At 38.4% G+C, this 18,497-nt stretch overlaps 1 protein-coding gene across 1 annotated transcript in view; it reads right to left on the reverse strand.

Moving 5' to 3' along the window:
• The window catches only part of CFAP47 (cilia and flagella associated protein 47), a 442,571-nt gene that overhangs the window by 290,961 nt on the left and 133,113 nt on the right, over nt 1–18,497 (reverse strand). The window contains exons 27-28 of the mRNA XM_036270144.1: nt 5,430–5,530; nt 318–440 (exon numbers count right to left, since the gene is read on the reverse strand). Of these exons, the coding sequence (XP_036126037.1) occupies nt 318–440; nt 5,430–5,530 (224 nt within the window). The remainder of the gene's footprint in view (nt 1–317; nt 441–5,429; nt 5,531–18,497) is intronic.

Genomic DNA, 18,497 nt, shown 5'->3' on the forward strand with positions numbered 1-18,497 from the left:
GGCTATCACATATACTACTACTCTTAGGTTTTTGGCCAAACCACTTTATAAATGGAACTGCTAAGTACATCCTTTAGCCTAGGGGAAAATTGCTGCAATATTAAGTGCACTATGAAGTAAAACCTTTAAAGAATATCTGCTTTCGATTATTGGAGAGAGAGCCCAAAGCAGATGACCCACTTAAAACTAATGACAAATTCATGGTTTTCCTCTTGTATTTCTTATTACCTGAAAAAAAACAAAGCTTAATTAAATAATATTAAACAGATCATGTTATACACTGAGTTTGAACAGTACACTACATATTTACCACATACCAATAAATAATCTCTTCTCAGGTTCAACATCGTCACATACAGAAGGAGCAGAAGAGGATAATCCAGCTGTTGCAGAAGGAAGCAAAACATTGTCTATAGTCTTCACAGCAATGGGATCCCTGTCTGCAAATGACACATTGCACCATAGTAGGTCAAATAAGCATTTGTACATTTACTATTGAATTTAATTTCAAATTCCTGAACCTGAATTTCATAATTTCATACATAAATACATATATAACATATATAATATGTATTAAATAAAATAAAAGGAAAAAGCCCAAATGTCTGTTATACATAAAATAAGATGTCAAATAAGAAAAAAATAACATGAAGGGCAACATATTTGCCTGAATCAAATGAACTTTGTTTGGTAAGGAAATTATTATGGTATATCCAAGTTTCTGAAGAATAAACAATGCTCAACTTTAGCATAAATGAGGATATGTAAAACACTTTAGCCCTGGCCGGTTTGGTTCAGCAGTTAGAGCGTTGGCCTGCGGTCCTGAGAGACCCAGGTTCGGTTCCCGCTAAGGGCATGTACCTCAGTTGCTGTTTGTCCCCAGCCCCGGTTGGAGTCGTGTGGGTGGCAACCACTCGATGTGTCTCTCTCACATTGATGTTTCTCTCTCTCTCTCTCTCCCTCCCACTCTATCTGAACAAAAAAATGGAAAAATGTCCTCGGGTGATGATTAAAAAATAAATTAAAATTAAAAAAAATAAAACACTTTAAGTGTTTTTACACCAGAATGTTTGAAAGTACTATATATGGTGCTCAAAAACAAGTAAAAAAACTGTGTCACTAACAAAAGTAATTCCTTCCTACTAATTTCTTCCTGATTTCTGAAATAAAATCCCTGCTTGGTTATGAGCTGACGGTATTTTGCACAGTCTTCAATCTCTATTCCAGCTGAAGTTGCAAATAATATCAAATGTACACTAGAGTTTGCCACCATGGTAATCTGAACCCAACCAAAGGCAATGTGACCAAGGAAAAAGCAGTAAATCTGACCTAGGGCAGATTATCTATGTATGTATAGAGGTATGTATGTATGTATGTATCTATCTATCTGTCCCTCTGCCCTTTTGTCTATCCATCTATCCACATATATGTGCATGTATGTATGTATATAGATATACATATACATAAATTCATAATGTAATTCTATCAGAAAAGCATGGCCTGTACAGTTATAAAAATCTCATTTGAAAGCTTAGCACTACAACTCCTGAGCTGTTAAACCATGGGTGTATTATACAAGTTCTCTGCAACATGTTTTTATCCATAAAATGAAATCAAAGGTTCTGAGCTCATGAATCTCTTGTGAGAATTATTTTAAGAGCAATAACACATACAAATATGCTAGGATATACTATGTTTCTTCCACTTTCAGTATAAAGCCAGTTTAGAATTTGCCTGAGAATGTTTATCCAGTAGGTGTACAGAGCTCCAGAATGCTATGCCACTATAAACTTCATAGAAGTGAGCTTTACGGAATTCAAGAATAGAATGAATCATTGTGTATGCATTAGGCAGTATCTTTCCAACCTATCAATTCACTTATAAAAAGTTCCTAGTTGAGCCTGGCCAGTGTGGCTCAGTGACTGAGCATTGCAGCAAGAGGTCATCAGTTCAATTCCCAGTCAGGGCACATGCTGAGGTTGTGGGCCTGATCCCCAGTGGGGGGCATGCAGGAGGCGGCCAATCGATGTTGTCTCTCATCAATGTTTCTATCTCTCCCTCTCTCTTCAAAACCAATAAAGAAAAAAAAAAGTTCCTAGTTGAATACAAACCCACATCTGTATCCTTCAAATTAAGTTAGCGACTCATATAATAGTTTTTATTTAGCATATTAGCTATAACAAGTAAACCATACTGTTTTACTTTTGGATGTACTTAATATGTTTTAAGATTTCACCTTTACTGAACATAATCTACTCTAGAGCACAGTAGCTACTAAGTGTGCAGGCTCTGATAGCTCACAAATTTGGTTAGTATTGCCTGGGGCAAGTTGCTCAAGCTTTCTATGACTCATTCCCTTAACCTGTAAAGTGAGATTAGGAAGAGTATCGAACTCAAAGTTGTTGAAAGGACTAAATGAAATAAATATAAGGTACTTAGCAGAGCACCATATGTTTGGAAAGCACTAAATATGTATTATAAATTATTATTGTACATATTTATAAAGATACTTTAGAATATTTAAGAATCATGGTCTTTCTACAGTAATAATTACCCAAATAAATGCATTCTTTTTAACCCATATACTTTGTACTCAATCATCCTACAAACACAAATATTTGACTCATTTTTTTCTTTTAAAGAGATAATATTTTGTATAGGAATACCTCATTATTTTCTGGGAGTATTTTATGAAAAATATAAAAGAGTAATAAAACAATAAAAATAATAACAGTTATAATAGCAATAATAAAATAATAATAATAATAATTCCCAGGTATTTACAGTCTAAGAGTCATCAGAATAACTTTTTGAAATAGATAAGCATATATTGTTAGTACCCTGTTACTCCCTCACCATGCACATTTTGCTCAATAACAGATGTTTGGGGATCTGAAATCTAAAGATAAAATCATATGGCAAAATGGTGAGGTTAACACACAAAATAGATTTCCACCCAGATTCTATGACTCTTTATCCATTGCTCCTTCTATGGTGTGTTATCTGAAGTCTCTACCTCATTCTACCCAGTATATTAGGAAAATATTTTAAAATAACATCAGGATTAGCCAGAGAAAGAGAGAGAGAAAACAGTCAACAGTATAAATTGCTGCTGAGTAGCAAAGGTATGGTAGTGTAATGGAAGAACATTTTCTTCTTCACCCCTGATATTTCCTTCCCACTAAATGGAGGGGAGGTACTCTAAAATCCCACTTTCCTTTGCTAATTTTCTTCCTCTCCCTGAGAAACTGTGTGGTTCATCCTATTGTAAGTTGGAAAGACTAAATCAAGCATGCATGGCCTGAATTCACCTTCTTTCCTCTTTGGGAATGAGCCAGTCCCATGAGAGAATATCATCTCCTTTCCTCCCAGCTGTCATCCAGCACACTCCCTCAAAGCAGCTAAGCGGGAGGTAGAAGTTGAAGGGCAAGAGTATGCCAGGTTAGTTGATTAAGCAAGATCAAGCAATGGCCTAAGTCAGGAGCCAGTTTTGCCTTCAAGCTTTCTGAGAGAAGAGATAATGGGTTCCAGTGCATGCTTGATATTTGGAAGTTCAGAGTGCTCCTGCCTGGTGGTCTCTATTTCCTCTATAAAGTCAGAGAAAAGGTCATCTCCTGCGACTGAGGAAGAATAGGATTGAGTAGGTTTCATAGGAGAGGTCAACATTTGAATAAACAAGTGGAGAATATGAGAAAATTTGTTATAAACAGAAGAGACCTCCAACACATCATTCAAACTTCAGGCCTTGACAATCTATATACAGAGGGAATTTTTCTCATTCTCCATCCTTTTTCCTCCCCTGAGATTTACTCCATCCACCATCCTCTCCCGTGCCTTGTATTTTATATCTCTCCCTGCTCAGGAGTTTCTCTTCTAATTGTTCTTTTCTCACCATTTCCCCTGAAGCAACTCCCAGTGAGTCTACTGACCACTTTCCTTCTCAGTTTGATTCATCTTGTATCCCAACAATTGCCTCCTTTCGAAATTACTGATACTCAAAAACCACAGATGGTTCCCTCTGTAACAGAAGAAAAGGGCGCAGTGGTGCAGCTCTGCCCCTACACAGCCTGCCTTGTGTCTCCTATCACAACCCCATGCTTTTGCTATATCACCCTTTGATTCAATCATCCTGTTCAAGATCATGATTTGTCAAGCTCTACACAAATGTCATCTCTTCTATAAAGTCATCCCTGACCCCCAACATCTGCATTAACCTCTCTGCACTACCCCCAAAGTCCAATACATTCACATATACATAGAGTTAATTTAATTCTTTTTGTATTAATTTATTTATGTGCCCCTCATTAGATTGTCAACTTTTGGAGTTAAGAGACACTGACATATTCTACTTGCAATACTAAACATAGCTGCTGGTAATAGCAGGAGTTTAATAAACATCTGCTAATTTTTTTTTTTCGATATTTTGTTCAGATAGAGTGGGAGGGAGAGAGAAAGAGAGAAACATCGACATGAAAGCGACACATCGAGTGGCTGCCACCCACACGACCCAACCAGGGCCGGGGACAAACTGCAACCAAGGTATGCGCCCTTAGCGGGAACCGAACCCGGGTCTCTCCGGACCGCAGGCTGACGCTCTAACCGCTGAGCCAAACCGGCCAGGGCAGCTAATTTTTATTTTATTAATTTATTTTTAAAATATTTTTCTTTTATTGATTTTAGAGAGAGAAAGGGAGAGGAGAGAGATAGAAACATCAATGAGAAAGAACATCGACTCGCTGCCTCCTGCATGTCCCCCACTAGGGATTTGGCCCACAACCTGGGCATGTGCCCTGACAGGGAACTGAACTGGCGACCTCTTGGTGCATGGGTTGATGCTCAACCACTGAGCCACACCTGCTGGGCTATTTTATTTTTCTTAAATATGTTTTTATTAATTTTTTTAGAGAGAGACAAAAGGAGAGGGAGAAAGAGACAGAGAAACATTCATGTGAGAGAGAAACATCTATTAGTTGCCTCCTGTATGCACCCTGACCAGGGACTGAACCCACAACCCAGGCATGGGCCCTGACTGGGAATCAAACCAGAGACCTTTCAGTGCAAGGGATGATGCTCAACCAACTGAGCCACACCGATCAGGACAACATTTGTTCATTTTTAAAAGATATTTTTATTTCTTTTTAGAGAAAGAGGAAGGGAGAAAGAGTGAAAAACATCAATGTGAGAGCACAACATTGACTGGCTGCCTCCTGGACACCCCCACCGGGGATCGAGCCTGAAACCTGAGCATGTGCCCTGACCAGAAATCAAACCTGCAAACCTTTTAGTGCACAGGACGAAGCTCAACCAACTAAGCCACACTGGCCAGGGCAACATCTGTTAATTTTTAAAGCCACTTTACTTCTAGGTGTCAGTCTTGAATAACAAGAACATATACAGTGATAGAGAGAAAACAGTCATATGCAACTTACCATTCCTTACAATAATGTCTTTGTCATCAAGAGGAACTGCCAAATATGGATAAATAGTAAGAATGCAGTTTTCTGCTGTTGCAATAACTGGAATTGAAAACCTAAAGTGAAAATATTTCATTTCAGTAAAATAAAATTTTCAGATGCAGTAAATACAATAAAATATATTTTAAGTATCCTGGATGCCTTTAAAGGTCAAGACATAAATCAGTCATTTTTCTTTTTACCACTTTGTTTTTCTTAACCATCTACTGTATCTATTTTAATTATTTAAGAATATTTACTTTTTTATTGAATTTATGAGGGTGACATTGGTTAATAAAATTATACAGGTTTCAGGTGTACAATTTTATAGTATATCATCTGTATATTCTATTGTGTATTTACCATCCCAAAGTAATATTATCACCATTTTTTGTCCCTTTACCCTCTTCTACTTCCCCCTTTCCTCCTTCCTTCTGGAAATCACCATATTGTTGTCATATCCATGAGTCATGGATATAGAGAACAGACTGACAGCTTTAAGAGGGAAGGGGGTTGGATGGTAGGAGAGAAGAATGAAGGGATTAATCAAAGAAAGAAAAGAGAGACTCATGAACAAAGAATATTCACTTTTTAAAAAAAAAATTATTTATTGATTTTAGACAGAGAGGGAGTGACAGGAAAAGAGAGATATAAACATCGATGAGAGAGAACATCGATTGGCCGCCTCCTGCATGCCCCCCACTGGGGCTCAGGCCCACAACCTGGGCATGTGCCCTGACCAGGAATTGAAACAGCGACCTCTTGGTGCATGGGTTGATGTTCAACCATTGAGCCACACGGGCCAGGCAAGAATATTCACTTTTAAAAGCTTCTAACAGAGCTGGTAAGTTTCACTGTCAAGAGTGCTCTAAAACACAGCTTGTAATTATTCAGGTTCATAACTGGATTCAATAAATTTTAGAGTTGAAGGAGCCTAAGAGTTCATTTGTGAACCTTCTTCTATAGCATCCCTGACAAATGGTATGTAACTTCAGTTAACACTAGGAAGGAGACATTACGAGGGTGACACTCATGACGCATAGATGACCCATTTTCTATCTGGAGAGCTATAGCTTGAGACATTCTGTTTCAGAGCAACACAGAACCAAATCTACAATCTAATCTCCATTACATTCCTTCAAATATTTATTTTTTTTCTTTATTGATTTCAGAGAGAAAGGAACGGAGAGGGAGAGAGAGAGAAACATTGATGAGAGAGAACATCGATTGGCCACCTCCTGCATGCTCCCCACTGGGGATCGGGCCCACAACCTGGGCATGTGCCCTGACTGGGAATTCAACTGGAAACTTCTTGGTGCACAGGTCAATGCTCAACCACTCAGCCACACCAGCCGGGCATTATTCCTTCAAATATTTAAACACAGTGTATCTTCTCTAAGGTTTGTCTTCTTTGGATTCCTAACATTTAGAACAGTCAAGGAATCTTTCATCTTCAAGGTCTCCAAATATTTCACAAACTGTCTCCTTTAGATGGGCTTTTGTTTTGTGTATGTCCTCCTTTATCTGTATCTGATAACTGAATACAATACTGCAAATGTTATTAAACCAGCAGACAGCACTATTGCCTTCTACACCTGCATTCTATTTTATTAAAGCGTTGTGAAAGTGCCTTATTATTTTTACCAGTCACAAAGTACTCTTAGGGTACATAGGGCCTAACTTATGTGCAACTCTGTCCTTGTACAACTGATTTTTCATAGAAGTACTATATTTAATAGTTAGATCACTGTCATTTTACCTTACTGGTTTCAGTCCTGCATTACAATAGTATATCAGGATAATTTTAGTCTTGAATTAGCCATGTACACACACATATGCAAACACACAAACCACACACCATATACCTTTCTCCACATTCAAACAGCCATTACTACCTTAGTCCTATTTGATCATTCTCCACACTACTGGATTCTAGATATGAAGCTACTACATGCTCGAGAAGGTAAAACCAACAAAAAATATCTAAATTAAAAAAGAAAAGTCAAGTAAGAATGTTTATGTCTACAGCATAGAATAACTAATACAATGCAAATTATATTTTTACAAACCATAATTTTGATAATGAATAGCATGGTGACCACATATAATTCATTAAATAAGGTGTGGAAAGTCTCATCATTCATCTCTCTGGTCATTAGCTGGTGAATCATTAATACTCTAATTAAACAACTCTAATTCTTTCACCATCAGTTGTGAAGATTAAGAGACTCTTATGCTTGTCATCCCAAATCACTTTAGGGATGAAACTTTGAAGCTTCATGTTAAATCTATGTGATAAATGGCCTAGTAATTACAGTACTTTATCATTTTCTAATAGTGTATGAAGTACAGTGATGGCCTGTCAACAATATGTCAAACAGCATGAGAAATATTATGATATCATTTATATCTTTCTCATCTTAACTAAGGTTCTCCTCCCTAGCTGTACTATTTATATATAGATCTTACATTCTAAAGGCAGCACTACTGAACAAGATTTGAATTCACAGAGAGTTGAGCAGAGCAAGAAAAGGCAGGGTTGCAGGGTATGGTGTTGGAAGCTTGTATCTAGCCTTAAAATGCTTTTCTGTCCAAACCTCTCTCCACAAGACAGCTAGAAAATTATAAAATTGCATGTTGGAAGAACTGGCAGTGGCCATGAAGAGTTAAAGAAGAGCTTACAGCTAACACTACTTTGGATTAATGATCTAGATTTCTATTTACGGGGCTGAATAACGTGAGAAACAGGAAGGGAAGACAATATCTGAGTCAGCCCTTCAAAAGCACTTTTCATTAAAAAACCCACCATCACCATCAAAAGCAAGTGCTTATTGCTATCCACAAGGCATTTAAATACAGACTTGCAAATAACAGAATGACTTGGATAACTATATTTGCTTTTTTGTGTATTACACAAAACAAACATCCTTGAACAAGCTTTCCAAGCAGCTTATCCACACCTATTTGCAATGTTTCCCAATTCAATAATTGCTAGCAAAATAATTCACATGTAACTTTATTTACACTCAAAGGGTTAATTGGTGTTTATTTAAATACTGAATGCTTATTATAGCTAGCACTTTTATGTTAGGTAGGTCAATCAATGGAATTTAATCTAGTGCTGCAATGTATGTTTATAATAATCAAGGGCACCCATGATGGGGCCAGACAAGAATCTATCACAAGTGAGGACACTGAATGTCATTTTGTTAATCTGCAATAAAGTTACAGAGTTTGATTTATTTTTAATAGATGAAAACAGACTGAAAACATTCCTGATGATACTGGGATTCTCACCTATTTGTTTTTCAATATTCTTTCTTGAGTGAGGGAAAAGTAGTAAAGTAATAGCTGCTCTTTTGGACATTGGAATAACCCACAATATATGTTATCTGCAGCCCATCAAGATTGTTATTTATGAACATTAATAATTCTGGCAAATATGTGGCTATTAACCAAGTTAGCGAACCTAAAAAAAATTTAGGTTTGTTCTAAATGTGTATAAATCCACAGGAGTATGTTTCACATGTGCCTGTAGTTCATTGATTTGTATCACAGCAAAGTAAGGTAAAGGCAGTGAATTCTTCTTTAGACACATCAGAGATCGATAGGTAGTCATCAAGTCTAGAAATATATGCCCATTGCACAATATTTTAAACATATATCAAATCTTTTTACACAAAACATTTCATTTTTAGTCTGCTCAACAACCTGGAAATATTTCTGTAATTGATGTGAACTATTTTTTAAATCTCAAAATCTATCTTTAGGGGCTCTTTTCACAATTTAAAATCACTAATGTTGCTTAATATCTATCAATGTATTTGATTTTTAATCCTTTGTACATATGAGAAAATACTATAGTTGTTAACACAGTTTAAAATAGGGTTTCCAGAAAGGAATCATGGCAGCTGACTGCATGGGCATGCAGCTTTGAGGAGCTGTATGAGGACCAGCAATCAAGCAGGTGCTCACCAACACTCAGGGAGAGACAAAGGGCAAGACACTGGAACGTCCTCTAAAATGAACTCTCTAAGCAGGGCAGAGGCTCTCCAACCGTCACTGGCTCCAGAGAGATTGGGGGTAAAGAGAAGAAAAAGGAGGAAAAGAGAAAAACCACATCATCGATGGTTAACTCTTCTTTCTGCAACCTGGTGTTAAAAGCACTATGATTTTAATAATCTAAGAAGACATGATAAATATTATCTCGAAATTCTGTTCCTGGGCTTTTGCTGTTTCTTTACAAGTTTTGAACACCCCTATTTTGCTACAAGTGAATGATGAACAAATCATAATTATGCATATTATTCTATCTATAGTTTATTATAATATACTGGTATCCTATGTTTTGGTTCAATATAAAGAAACATTCTACTTTAGAGGTTGTGCTACAACCCTTGACTTGGTTTGACACATTCACCATGAAAATAATGTTCTCCATAGAATGAAGGTACCATTACAAAACAGCCTTCTATGGGGCTAGATCAAGGAATAGAGAACAGGTTTTTATGTCAGAACAAAGCATGTCCCCTTAAGAATTCTATTTCCAGCGCACTGCCTATAGTGCCTACACATACAATACCAAGAAAGGTGAAAAACTACATAGTGTTATGTATCACCCAGATCCCCAAAACACAACAGATGCTTTCAGGCAATATTCCCACACTTCCTTCAGTTATGATTTATTAGATGATTACTGAAATACTCTTGAGATTTCCCACTGCCTGACTTTCAGTGGCCACAATGCTAAAATTCTAGGTGGCTCTTTGGCAGCAGGTTTGTGCTAAGAATGGAGTCTTAATCCATAAGGGGAGCTTTGAATACTACAAAAGCTGCTTATAGCTATATGGCAGTGTCTCTTACAGGTTCTTGACTTGGTTTACATACTTATTTTCAAATATCCCAGGAAGACATGTAAAGAGCAGATGTTAATTTACACCAAAGTTACTAAGGTCGTGTTGCCAACCTGAATACATTAGCGCTCCACAGGGTCGGACCCTGGGTCTGATAAATGGTCTGTTAATTTCCCTTATGAAATGCAGGTTCCTATCCTTTCAAAAACAGTAAGGTGTCTGGAAGAAGCAAATTTTAAAATACTTTAAAAATACTAGAAACAGACCCCCAACTTGCTAGGTGTGCCCTACACAAATACAAAATAATGCACTGAATAAAACAATATTTAGAATCACTTTTCATTCTTCCTTATTTCCTTTTAATTGTATTGAATGCTTTTAACAATAATATTTCAATTTAAGTATTTGTCCTATTATTTTAATGAGAGTAAGCATAACAGGTTTTATTATGTATCAAAAAGGTTTTTGAATGCATAACAAGGTTGATAAAATGCTACCATATATAGAAAAAAGTGATATAATTAAGAGCTATACATTTTTAAATAATAAATCTACTTGTTTTTCCTATCCCTTGCTTTAATTCTCTCACTCTTGGGGTTTATTTCTTGTTATTGTTTTTTGTTGTTGTTTGTTTGTTTGTTTGTTTTTATCCCCATGACTATTCTGTAACTACCAATTTGCTTTTTGTATCTTTCTTTCTTCTTTATTGTTGAAAATATTACAGATGTCCCCCTTTTTTCCTCAATGACCCCTTCCTTCCCGCTCCCACACCCCTTCTGCCTTCCTCGACCTAATGTCCATATCAATTGGTTGTACATATATGCACATAAGTTCTTTGGTTTATCTCTTCCCACCCCTCTCACCATTCATTCCTCTGACCTTTGTCAGTCTGTTCCCTACTTCCACAATTCTAAATCTGTTTTGGTCAACAGCTTATTTTGTTCATTTTGTTCCACAAATAAGGGAGATCATGTGGTACTTGTCTTTCTCTGACTGGCTTATTTCACTTAGCATAATACTCTCCAGGTCCTTCCACGTCAGCTCAAAGGGTAAGAGACCTTTCTTTCTTACAGCTGCATTGTATTCCATTGTGTATATGTACCACAGCTTTTTTATCCACTCATCTACTGAAGGACACTTGGGCTGTATCCAGATCTTAGCAATTGTAAATAGTGCTGCTATGAACATAGGGGTGCATATATTCTTCCTGATTGGTATTTCAGGCTTCTTAGGATATATTCCAAGAAGTGAGATCACTGGGTCAATGGCAGTTCCATTTTTAATTTTTTGAGGAAACACCATATTGTTTTCCACAGTGGCTACACCTGTCTGCATTCCCACCAGCAATGTGCTAAAGTACCCTTTTCTCCACATCCTCATCAGCTTTTGTTGTTTGAAGTTTTGTTGATGGCTGCCATTCTGGTAGGTGTGGGGTGATATCTCATAGTTGTTTTAATTTCCATCTTTCTGATGATTAGAGATGTTGAGCATTTTTTCATATGTCTCCTGATCATTTTGTCTTTTTTTTTAATCCTCACCTGAGAATATGTTTTTTCCCATTTATCTTCAGATAGAGTGAGAGAAAGAGAGAGAGAGAGAGAGAGAGAGAGAGAGAGAGAGATCGACTGGTTGCCTCCGCACAACCCCAAGCAGGGCCAGGAACCAAACTGCAACCGAGATATGTGCCCTTGGCCGGAATCAAACCCAAGACTCCTTGGACCACAGCCGACGCTCTAACCACTGATCCAAACTGGCCAGGGCTTCCCTGGCTATTTGTATGTCCTGTTTGGAGATGTGTCTATTCAGGTCTTCTGCCCATTTTTTAACTGGATTTTTGTTTGGTGCTGAGTTGTATGAGTTCTTTATATATTTTGTATAGTAACTCTTGTTGGAGCTGTTGTTTGCAAATAGTACCTCCCATTTTCTTGGTTGCCTTTTTGTTTTGTTGATGATTTCTCTGTTTCCTTGTTATTTTTTGTTTAGAGGATCTATCTAGTGATGTCAGCGGGGTGTTGAAGTCCCCTGCTATGATTGTATTGCTGTCGATTTGTCCTTTGAAGTCCTCCAGAAGTTTTTTAGTGTATTTTGGTGCTCCTATATTGGGTGCATATATGTTTACCAAAGTTATATCCTCTTGTTGTTCCATAGACCCTTTCAATATTATGTAATGGCTTTCTTTGTCTCTAGTTATGGCCTTCATTTTGAAGTCTATTTTTATCAGATATGAGTATTGCTACCACAGCTTTTTTTTTCCTTTCCATTTGCATGGAAATTATTTTTTTCCATCCCTTCACTTTCAACCTATGTAAGTCTTTTCTTGTGGGTCTCTTGTAAACAACATATAGATGAGTCACGCTTTCTTATCCATTCAGTTATTCTGTGTCTTTTGATTGGAGCATTTAATCCATTTACATTCCAGGTTATTATTGATATGTACTTACAAAACTTGGGCTAACACTTAAAACACAGATAAGATAGTTAAGAATTCAGTCTCTCAAGTAATACCTCCTGACATTAATTTCACTACACGTGATGAATTTGGTATTAAAATAAGACAGAGACACACACAAAATGGCCACAACACACATTTGGTTTCTGAATCCCTGTTCAGGGCCAAGCTGACCCTGGCTGCACAGGCTACCTCTCTGGCATGTGCCAGGTCTCAGGCGAGAGGCCCAGAGGTCCTCGGGCAGGGACATAGCCACAACCAGGCCCCACAGGTCTAGGGACAGAGGGGAAGAGGGACAATTGGCTCCCTAGACAGAGGGACAGGGGCTGGCAGTCTCCAGAGTTCCCTCCTTTAACCAGCTGGGCTTAGAAATGCCTTCTCGGTGCGCAGCACAGAGCACAGCTGGAAGGTCCAACTCCTTTTCTGACATTGACACAGCCCAGTGGACGGGGAGGAGCTTGAACTCCACACCACGTGTTTACTCAAAAGCCCCATGGAAGATTTCCATTTGGCATCTGTGTAGCAGTATCTCCGATTAATAGAGCAGGGACGGGGGTGGGTAACAGCGCTCTGTAAGCTGGGGTAGGGGGAAGCTTGGCTGCATGGGAAACCCCAAACTGTCGGAATGTGGGAATGTTGGGATGAAGTCACCTTGCTTTTTGCCAATGACAAAATCATGAGTTTAAAAATCATTAACATTCGTTTTGGTAATAAAAATTCCTTAACAGTGGGAGCAAAATCACATTCCAAGCAAATGCTAAACCTTTCTGAGGGAAAGGGACACAGTTAAACATTAACTTAAAACAATAGTGATCTCAGAGAGGTGACTGCAGGTCCCATGCAGGCTCTGCAATGTGACAGACTTGGCAGGTCTGCAACAAGGTCGTTTCCTTCAATCATTCTTCATTCCACAGCGACACCCCCTGGAGCACAGAGGAAGGCTCCCCTCACTGGGAGGGCCCCTGGAGGGGCAAGTCCATCCTATTAGTGTTATATCATGGGGTCACAGCAGAGTTCAGGCAGAACAACTTAAAACTCTGCAAAAGACACTTTTTAAAAACATGATCTCTTGAAAAAAAATCTGAACAGCTTTCAATTTCATGCAAATCAAGAAGGGACAGTGAATAATAAAAGGAATAGCTAAAAAAATAAACATGATTCTATTTGGGCAGAAGGAGTTCATTTCCAAAATCTGGAACCCCATACCTACCCGTAAATTTCCAGCTCTACTTTCCATTCCTTCCCTCACCAACCTTCCTTGTTGCTTCTAGGAAGGGGACAAAGTCTTTGGTCTCAGGATGTTGCAGGATGCAGCATTGCACACAAGCTCACACTCATGGGATTCACTGTCAAACAGAGGCAAGGCCAGGAGGCCTGGCCCAGGGCCTTGGAAGTGGGGGGGTAAGGGCCTCAGGGCACCCTAGATGGTGCCTTCGTTGTGTAGGCTGTAATTGGCTTTGGTGTGTGTCACACAGTTCTGTTCTGTGAGCAAGTTGGCCATCTCGTCTGGCACCCCATCATGCAGCTCTGTAAGAGTCGATTCAGTTTTAGTGTGTTCATTCTCTGAAGACTAAGGAGTTTTGTCCCTTCAGGATGCATCAAGGCATTTTCGTATTGCTGTGTTAACAAACTGGAGGTCCTATAGGGCGTGCACTGAGTAGTCAGGAATGTAGACGTGAAGGAATGAAGAATTGAGCTATCATTGCTGCTGCCCAACGTCGGTCTGATTGCATCAATCTGGTCACTTCGACTGAGAGAGTCTGAGTGATTCAAGCCACACAGGCGAGGAAGTAATCTGTTTTGACCTGGAGAAGCTGTAAGGGCCATTACACCATAGTATGAAAAAGCATTGGCTTCAAACTTCATACCTTCTTTCCCAGCGTCTACCTCTACTTTCCCCTGCAACATGAGAACAAAGTAGTCTACAGGTTTGTTTCGGTGGTAGAGGTAGTATTCTGGGGCCTTCTTATTCTTCTCATCATACTTCAGTTCCTGCATGACATTGAGGTGCTTTAGCAGCCTAAGAAGGATCTTCCCTGACATCTGGGGTGAGCTAAATGTTTCTACTTCTGTTGCTAGGAAACGGCACATGGCCAAAAGAAGCTATGGTGATATTTTAACGTTCATCTTGCTGTCTGTGTGCTTAAAGGCAGGAAAATCTTGTTTTCTTTCACGATGGGCTACTCTCTTTTTCATCCAGTTATCCGTGTATAAATCTGCTTCATCTAGAATCTCAGACTTGATGATTTCTTCAATTATATCTTCTAAGGTGACAAATGCTGGAACTTCATAAAATGGATTCCCCTCTCCCTCATCATCTACTCACTACACAACAGCCAGGTGAGATTTGCTCAATTACTGGTTTGTTATAAAGGATATTAAAGGAGCCAAACCCATAGCCAGGTGAAGAGATACAGTGTGAGGTCCTGAACAAAAAAAACTTCTGCCCCCGTAGGGTTTGGGGCCCCACACAGTGGCACATGGACCCACTCTGGTTCAGCAAAGCAAAACCTCTAAAAACGCTCACTCTTAGGTTTTAAATTCACCAATAAAGAGTGAACATGTGAAACTATAGGCATCTCACCCTTGACCTCAACAAAGACAAAACCCCAGGCCCCCCACATTTCTCTGTTTCTCTACTGGTGACTCCAGGTGGCCCCAGGCTTGCCTTTTACCCTACTGGACTGCCAGTAATAAACCTTGTTTTCCAAAGTTCCCCATAGTTGTTTTAGAGGTACATCCTACAATCATAACAAAACCCACAAGGGCCAGTCCAGCCACAACAGTGGCTCTGAAAGGGAAAATGTCTGTGGTGGCCACCACATAATGTGTAGCTCAGGTGAGTGCCCCAGGCGTTCCTAGGCAATAGCATCACTATATATAGGCTGAGATCCACCCAAAACAAAATAGTACAAGATCCTTAGAACTCTGGCTATGACAGGCATCAACCCTTTAGTTACTAGGTTTTGAGTGGGTCCAAGGTCCAGAGGAGTGTTTAAGGTAGGTCGGGCACCAGGTCTTAGTACTGAGGACAGTAGCTAGTTACCAACCAGCAGAGAAATATTTCAAGATTTTATCCACTGGAAAGAATATACTGCTGTGTGCCAGCTAATCAGAAGCCCTGATTTTAGTTCAACCTCATCTACCAAATATCCCTGTACTATTCTTACTGTATGCTTCTAATTGGCCTCCCATTTAGAACATAATGTGTGGTTTAACTTGCATTAACACGTCAACATCTTCCTATTCATAATGGATTATATACTGCATAACATATCAAAATGTAAAAAAATAACAATTGTTTTCTTACTAAACTAACCATGTTATAGCAATACAATCCTTGGACTTGAAAAGTTAAAGGGAAGCAAAGTTGTGTGATAGAGATAATGGGACTTGATCTCAAATTTAGATTATTTTACTCTATAGCTAGTGAGGGTCCAAAAGATAAAAACAGTATACTTCAATTTCCTCTGCTGTAAATTTGGAATTATACTTTACAATGTAGAAGTCTTAACCAGATTAAGTTAGATAATGTATTAGCAAAGTAAACCAAATGTACTCTAAAAGAATGTTGGGTATACAATCCAAGAATTCTCAGAGCTACCCCATTTTCTAGTAGTAATGTTATTTCCTGCCAAATTGTTCCACTGTTTAATCTAATCCCTTTTGATGGCATTTTCCTGTATTCAGTCTTTTTAGGTCCAGTGTTTCATCAATTTTACTGTGCACCTGAATCATCTGGGGATAGTTTTAAAATACAGATGCTGCTGTTTCCTTAGATCTAGACTGGGACTGAAAATTCTGCCTTTCAAACAAGCTAAAAGTCGGTGCCCAGACTAGCAAGCTCAGCATCAAATGAGCACTTGTTAGTCTTGCAAATGTGCAGATCCTACCCAAGACTTACTATACCAGGAACTCTGGAGGTAAGGCTTGGAATCTGTTGTAACCAGCCCTCCAGGTGAGTCCTATGCAGGGGAACATTTGAGAACCACTGTCCTACAACCAGGGTTCTCAACTCTGAATTCCCATTTGAATCAAACAAGGAGTATTTTAAACTTGTGATGCCTAGGTCAACCTACAGACAAATTATATCTTAGTCTATGGATTGGACTGAGGCATGTGTATTTTTTTTTTTAATTCCCCAGGTAAATGCAGACTGGTACAGCCATTGTGAAAAACTCTATGGTATTACCTCAAAAAGTTAAAAATTGAACTGCCATTTGACCCAGTGATCCTACTTCTAGGAATATTCCCTAAGAAACCTGATACACCAATCAGAAAGAATACATGTACCCCTATGTTCATAGCAGCGCTATTTATAATAGCTAGGATCTGGAAACAGCCCAAATGTCCATCAGTAGATGAGTGGATTTAAAAGCTGTGGTACATGTACACAATGGAATACTATGTAGCTGTAAGAAAGAAAGATCTCTTATCCTTTGAGACGACATGGAGGGACCCGGAGAGTATTATGCTAAGCAAAACAAGCCAGCAGAGAAAGACAAATATCACATGATCTCACTTATTTGTGGAATATAATGAACTAAACAAACTGCTGAAAAAAATTAACCCAGAGACATGGAGGTGAAGTACAGGCTGACAAGCCTCATAAGAGGGGGGTTTGCGGGGGAAGAGATAAACCACAGAACTTACATGCATGTATGTATGACCAATGATCATAGACAACAAAGCTGGGGATGGCACAGGGTTAAGGGCGGAGGGTGTCAATGGGGGAAAAATGAGAAACATCTGTAACAAAAACAAATTAATAAAAATTTTTAAAAATAAATAAAAATAAAATTCCCCAGGTAATTTCAGTATCCAGCCATGAGAACCACAGCCCTAAAGGAGAAAGCAGCTGCTATCTGAATAGTTAGTACCCTTTGTCTATTTGATAACTATGTCATTTGAATTTCTTTCATTTGGTTTAAATTTTAATGTTTAATTACTCATGTTAGCTCTCTCATAGAACAGCTGACTTTTTTTCATTTGCTGTAAAGTTATTCAAATTAAATTTGGGTACTAAAAACCTAGGTAAGATATAACCAGCTTTGAGTGTAATAGATATATGTTAGATATTAGTGAGATTGAAAAAATGTATGGAGGATCTCAGAGTTTTGACATGCCACATTCCTAATTATGAATCCTCAATTCACGTTTGCAGTTTTGACAGAGGCACAGCTAACTCAAGCTAACCTCCTGGTTACCTTAATCATACAGTTGAAACCAACTCTTTAGTCTACAAAAGTAAACACCCCATGTTTGGAGTTAATCATAGGGAAATATTAAGCTGTCTTTGGCATTGTTAGGATTTCTGTGAAATTTATCACCCAAAGCCATCATAACTTTCATTTTGCGCAAGGTCTACATAAAGTGCCAAACAGTAAACAGAAAGCAAGAGCCAGTGGCAAGACTTCATTCTCCTAACTACAAGTTCCTTCAGGATATAATGTTTCCTACTCCTCAACCTAGTGTGGAAACCAGGATGCCAAATAGGGATTACAACATTCTGGTAACTCTAATCTATTTGATCTCTGTGTGAATTCCCAGATAATATACATTTGTAACCATAAAAACAAATATTAACTCTGAAACACAATATAAATGATTTGGAGATTAGCCAAAGCAATCACACCCTCATGACAACTGAATTCCTGCCCCTACAATGTGACCTCATATGCCAAAAGTAAAAATAAGGAAAGTCAGAAAGAAAAAAGCTGAATTGATGAAGACATAAGATAA

This window comes from Molossus molossus, unplaced genomic scaffold (assembly GCF_014108415.1).
Source record: "Molossus molossus isolate mMolMol1 unplaced genomic scaffold, mMolMol1.p scaffold_m16_p_2, whole genome shotgun sequence".
NCBI classification, from domain to species: Eukaryota; Metazoa; Chordata; class Mammalia; order Chiroptera; family Molossidae; genus Molossus; species Molossus molossus.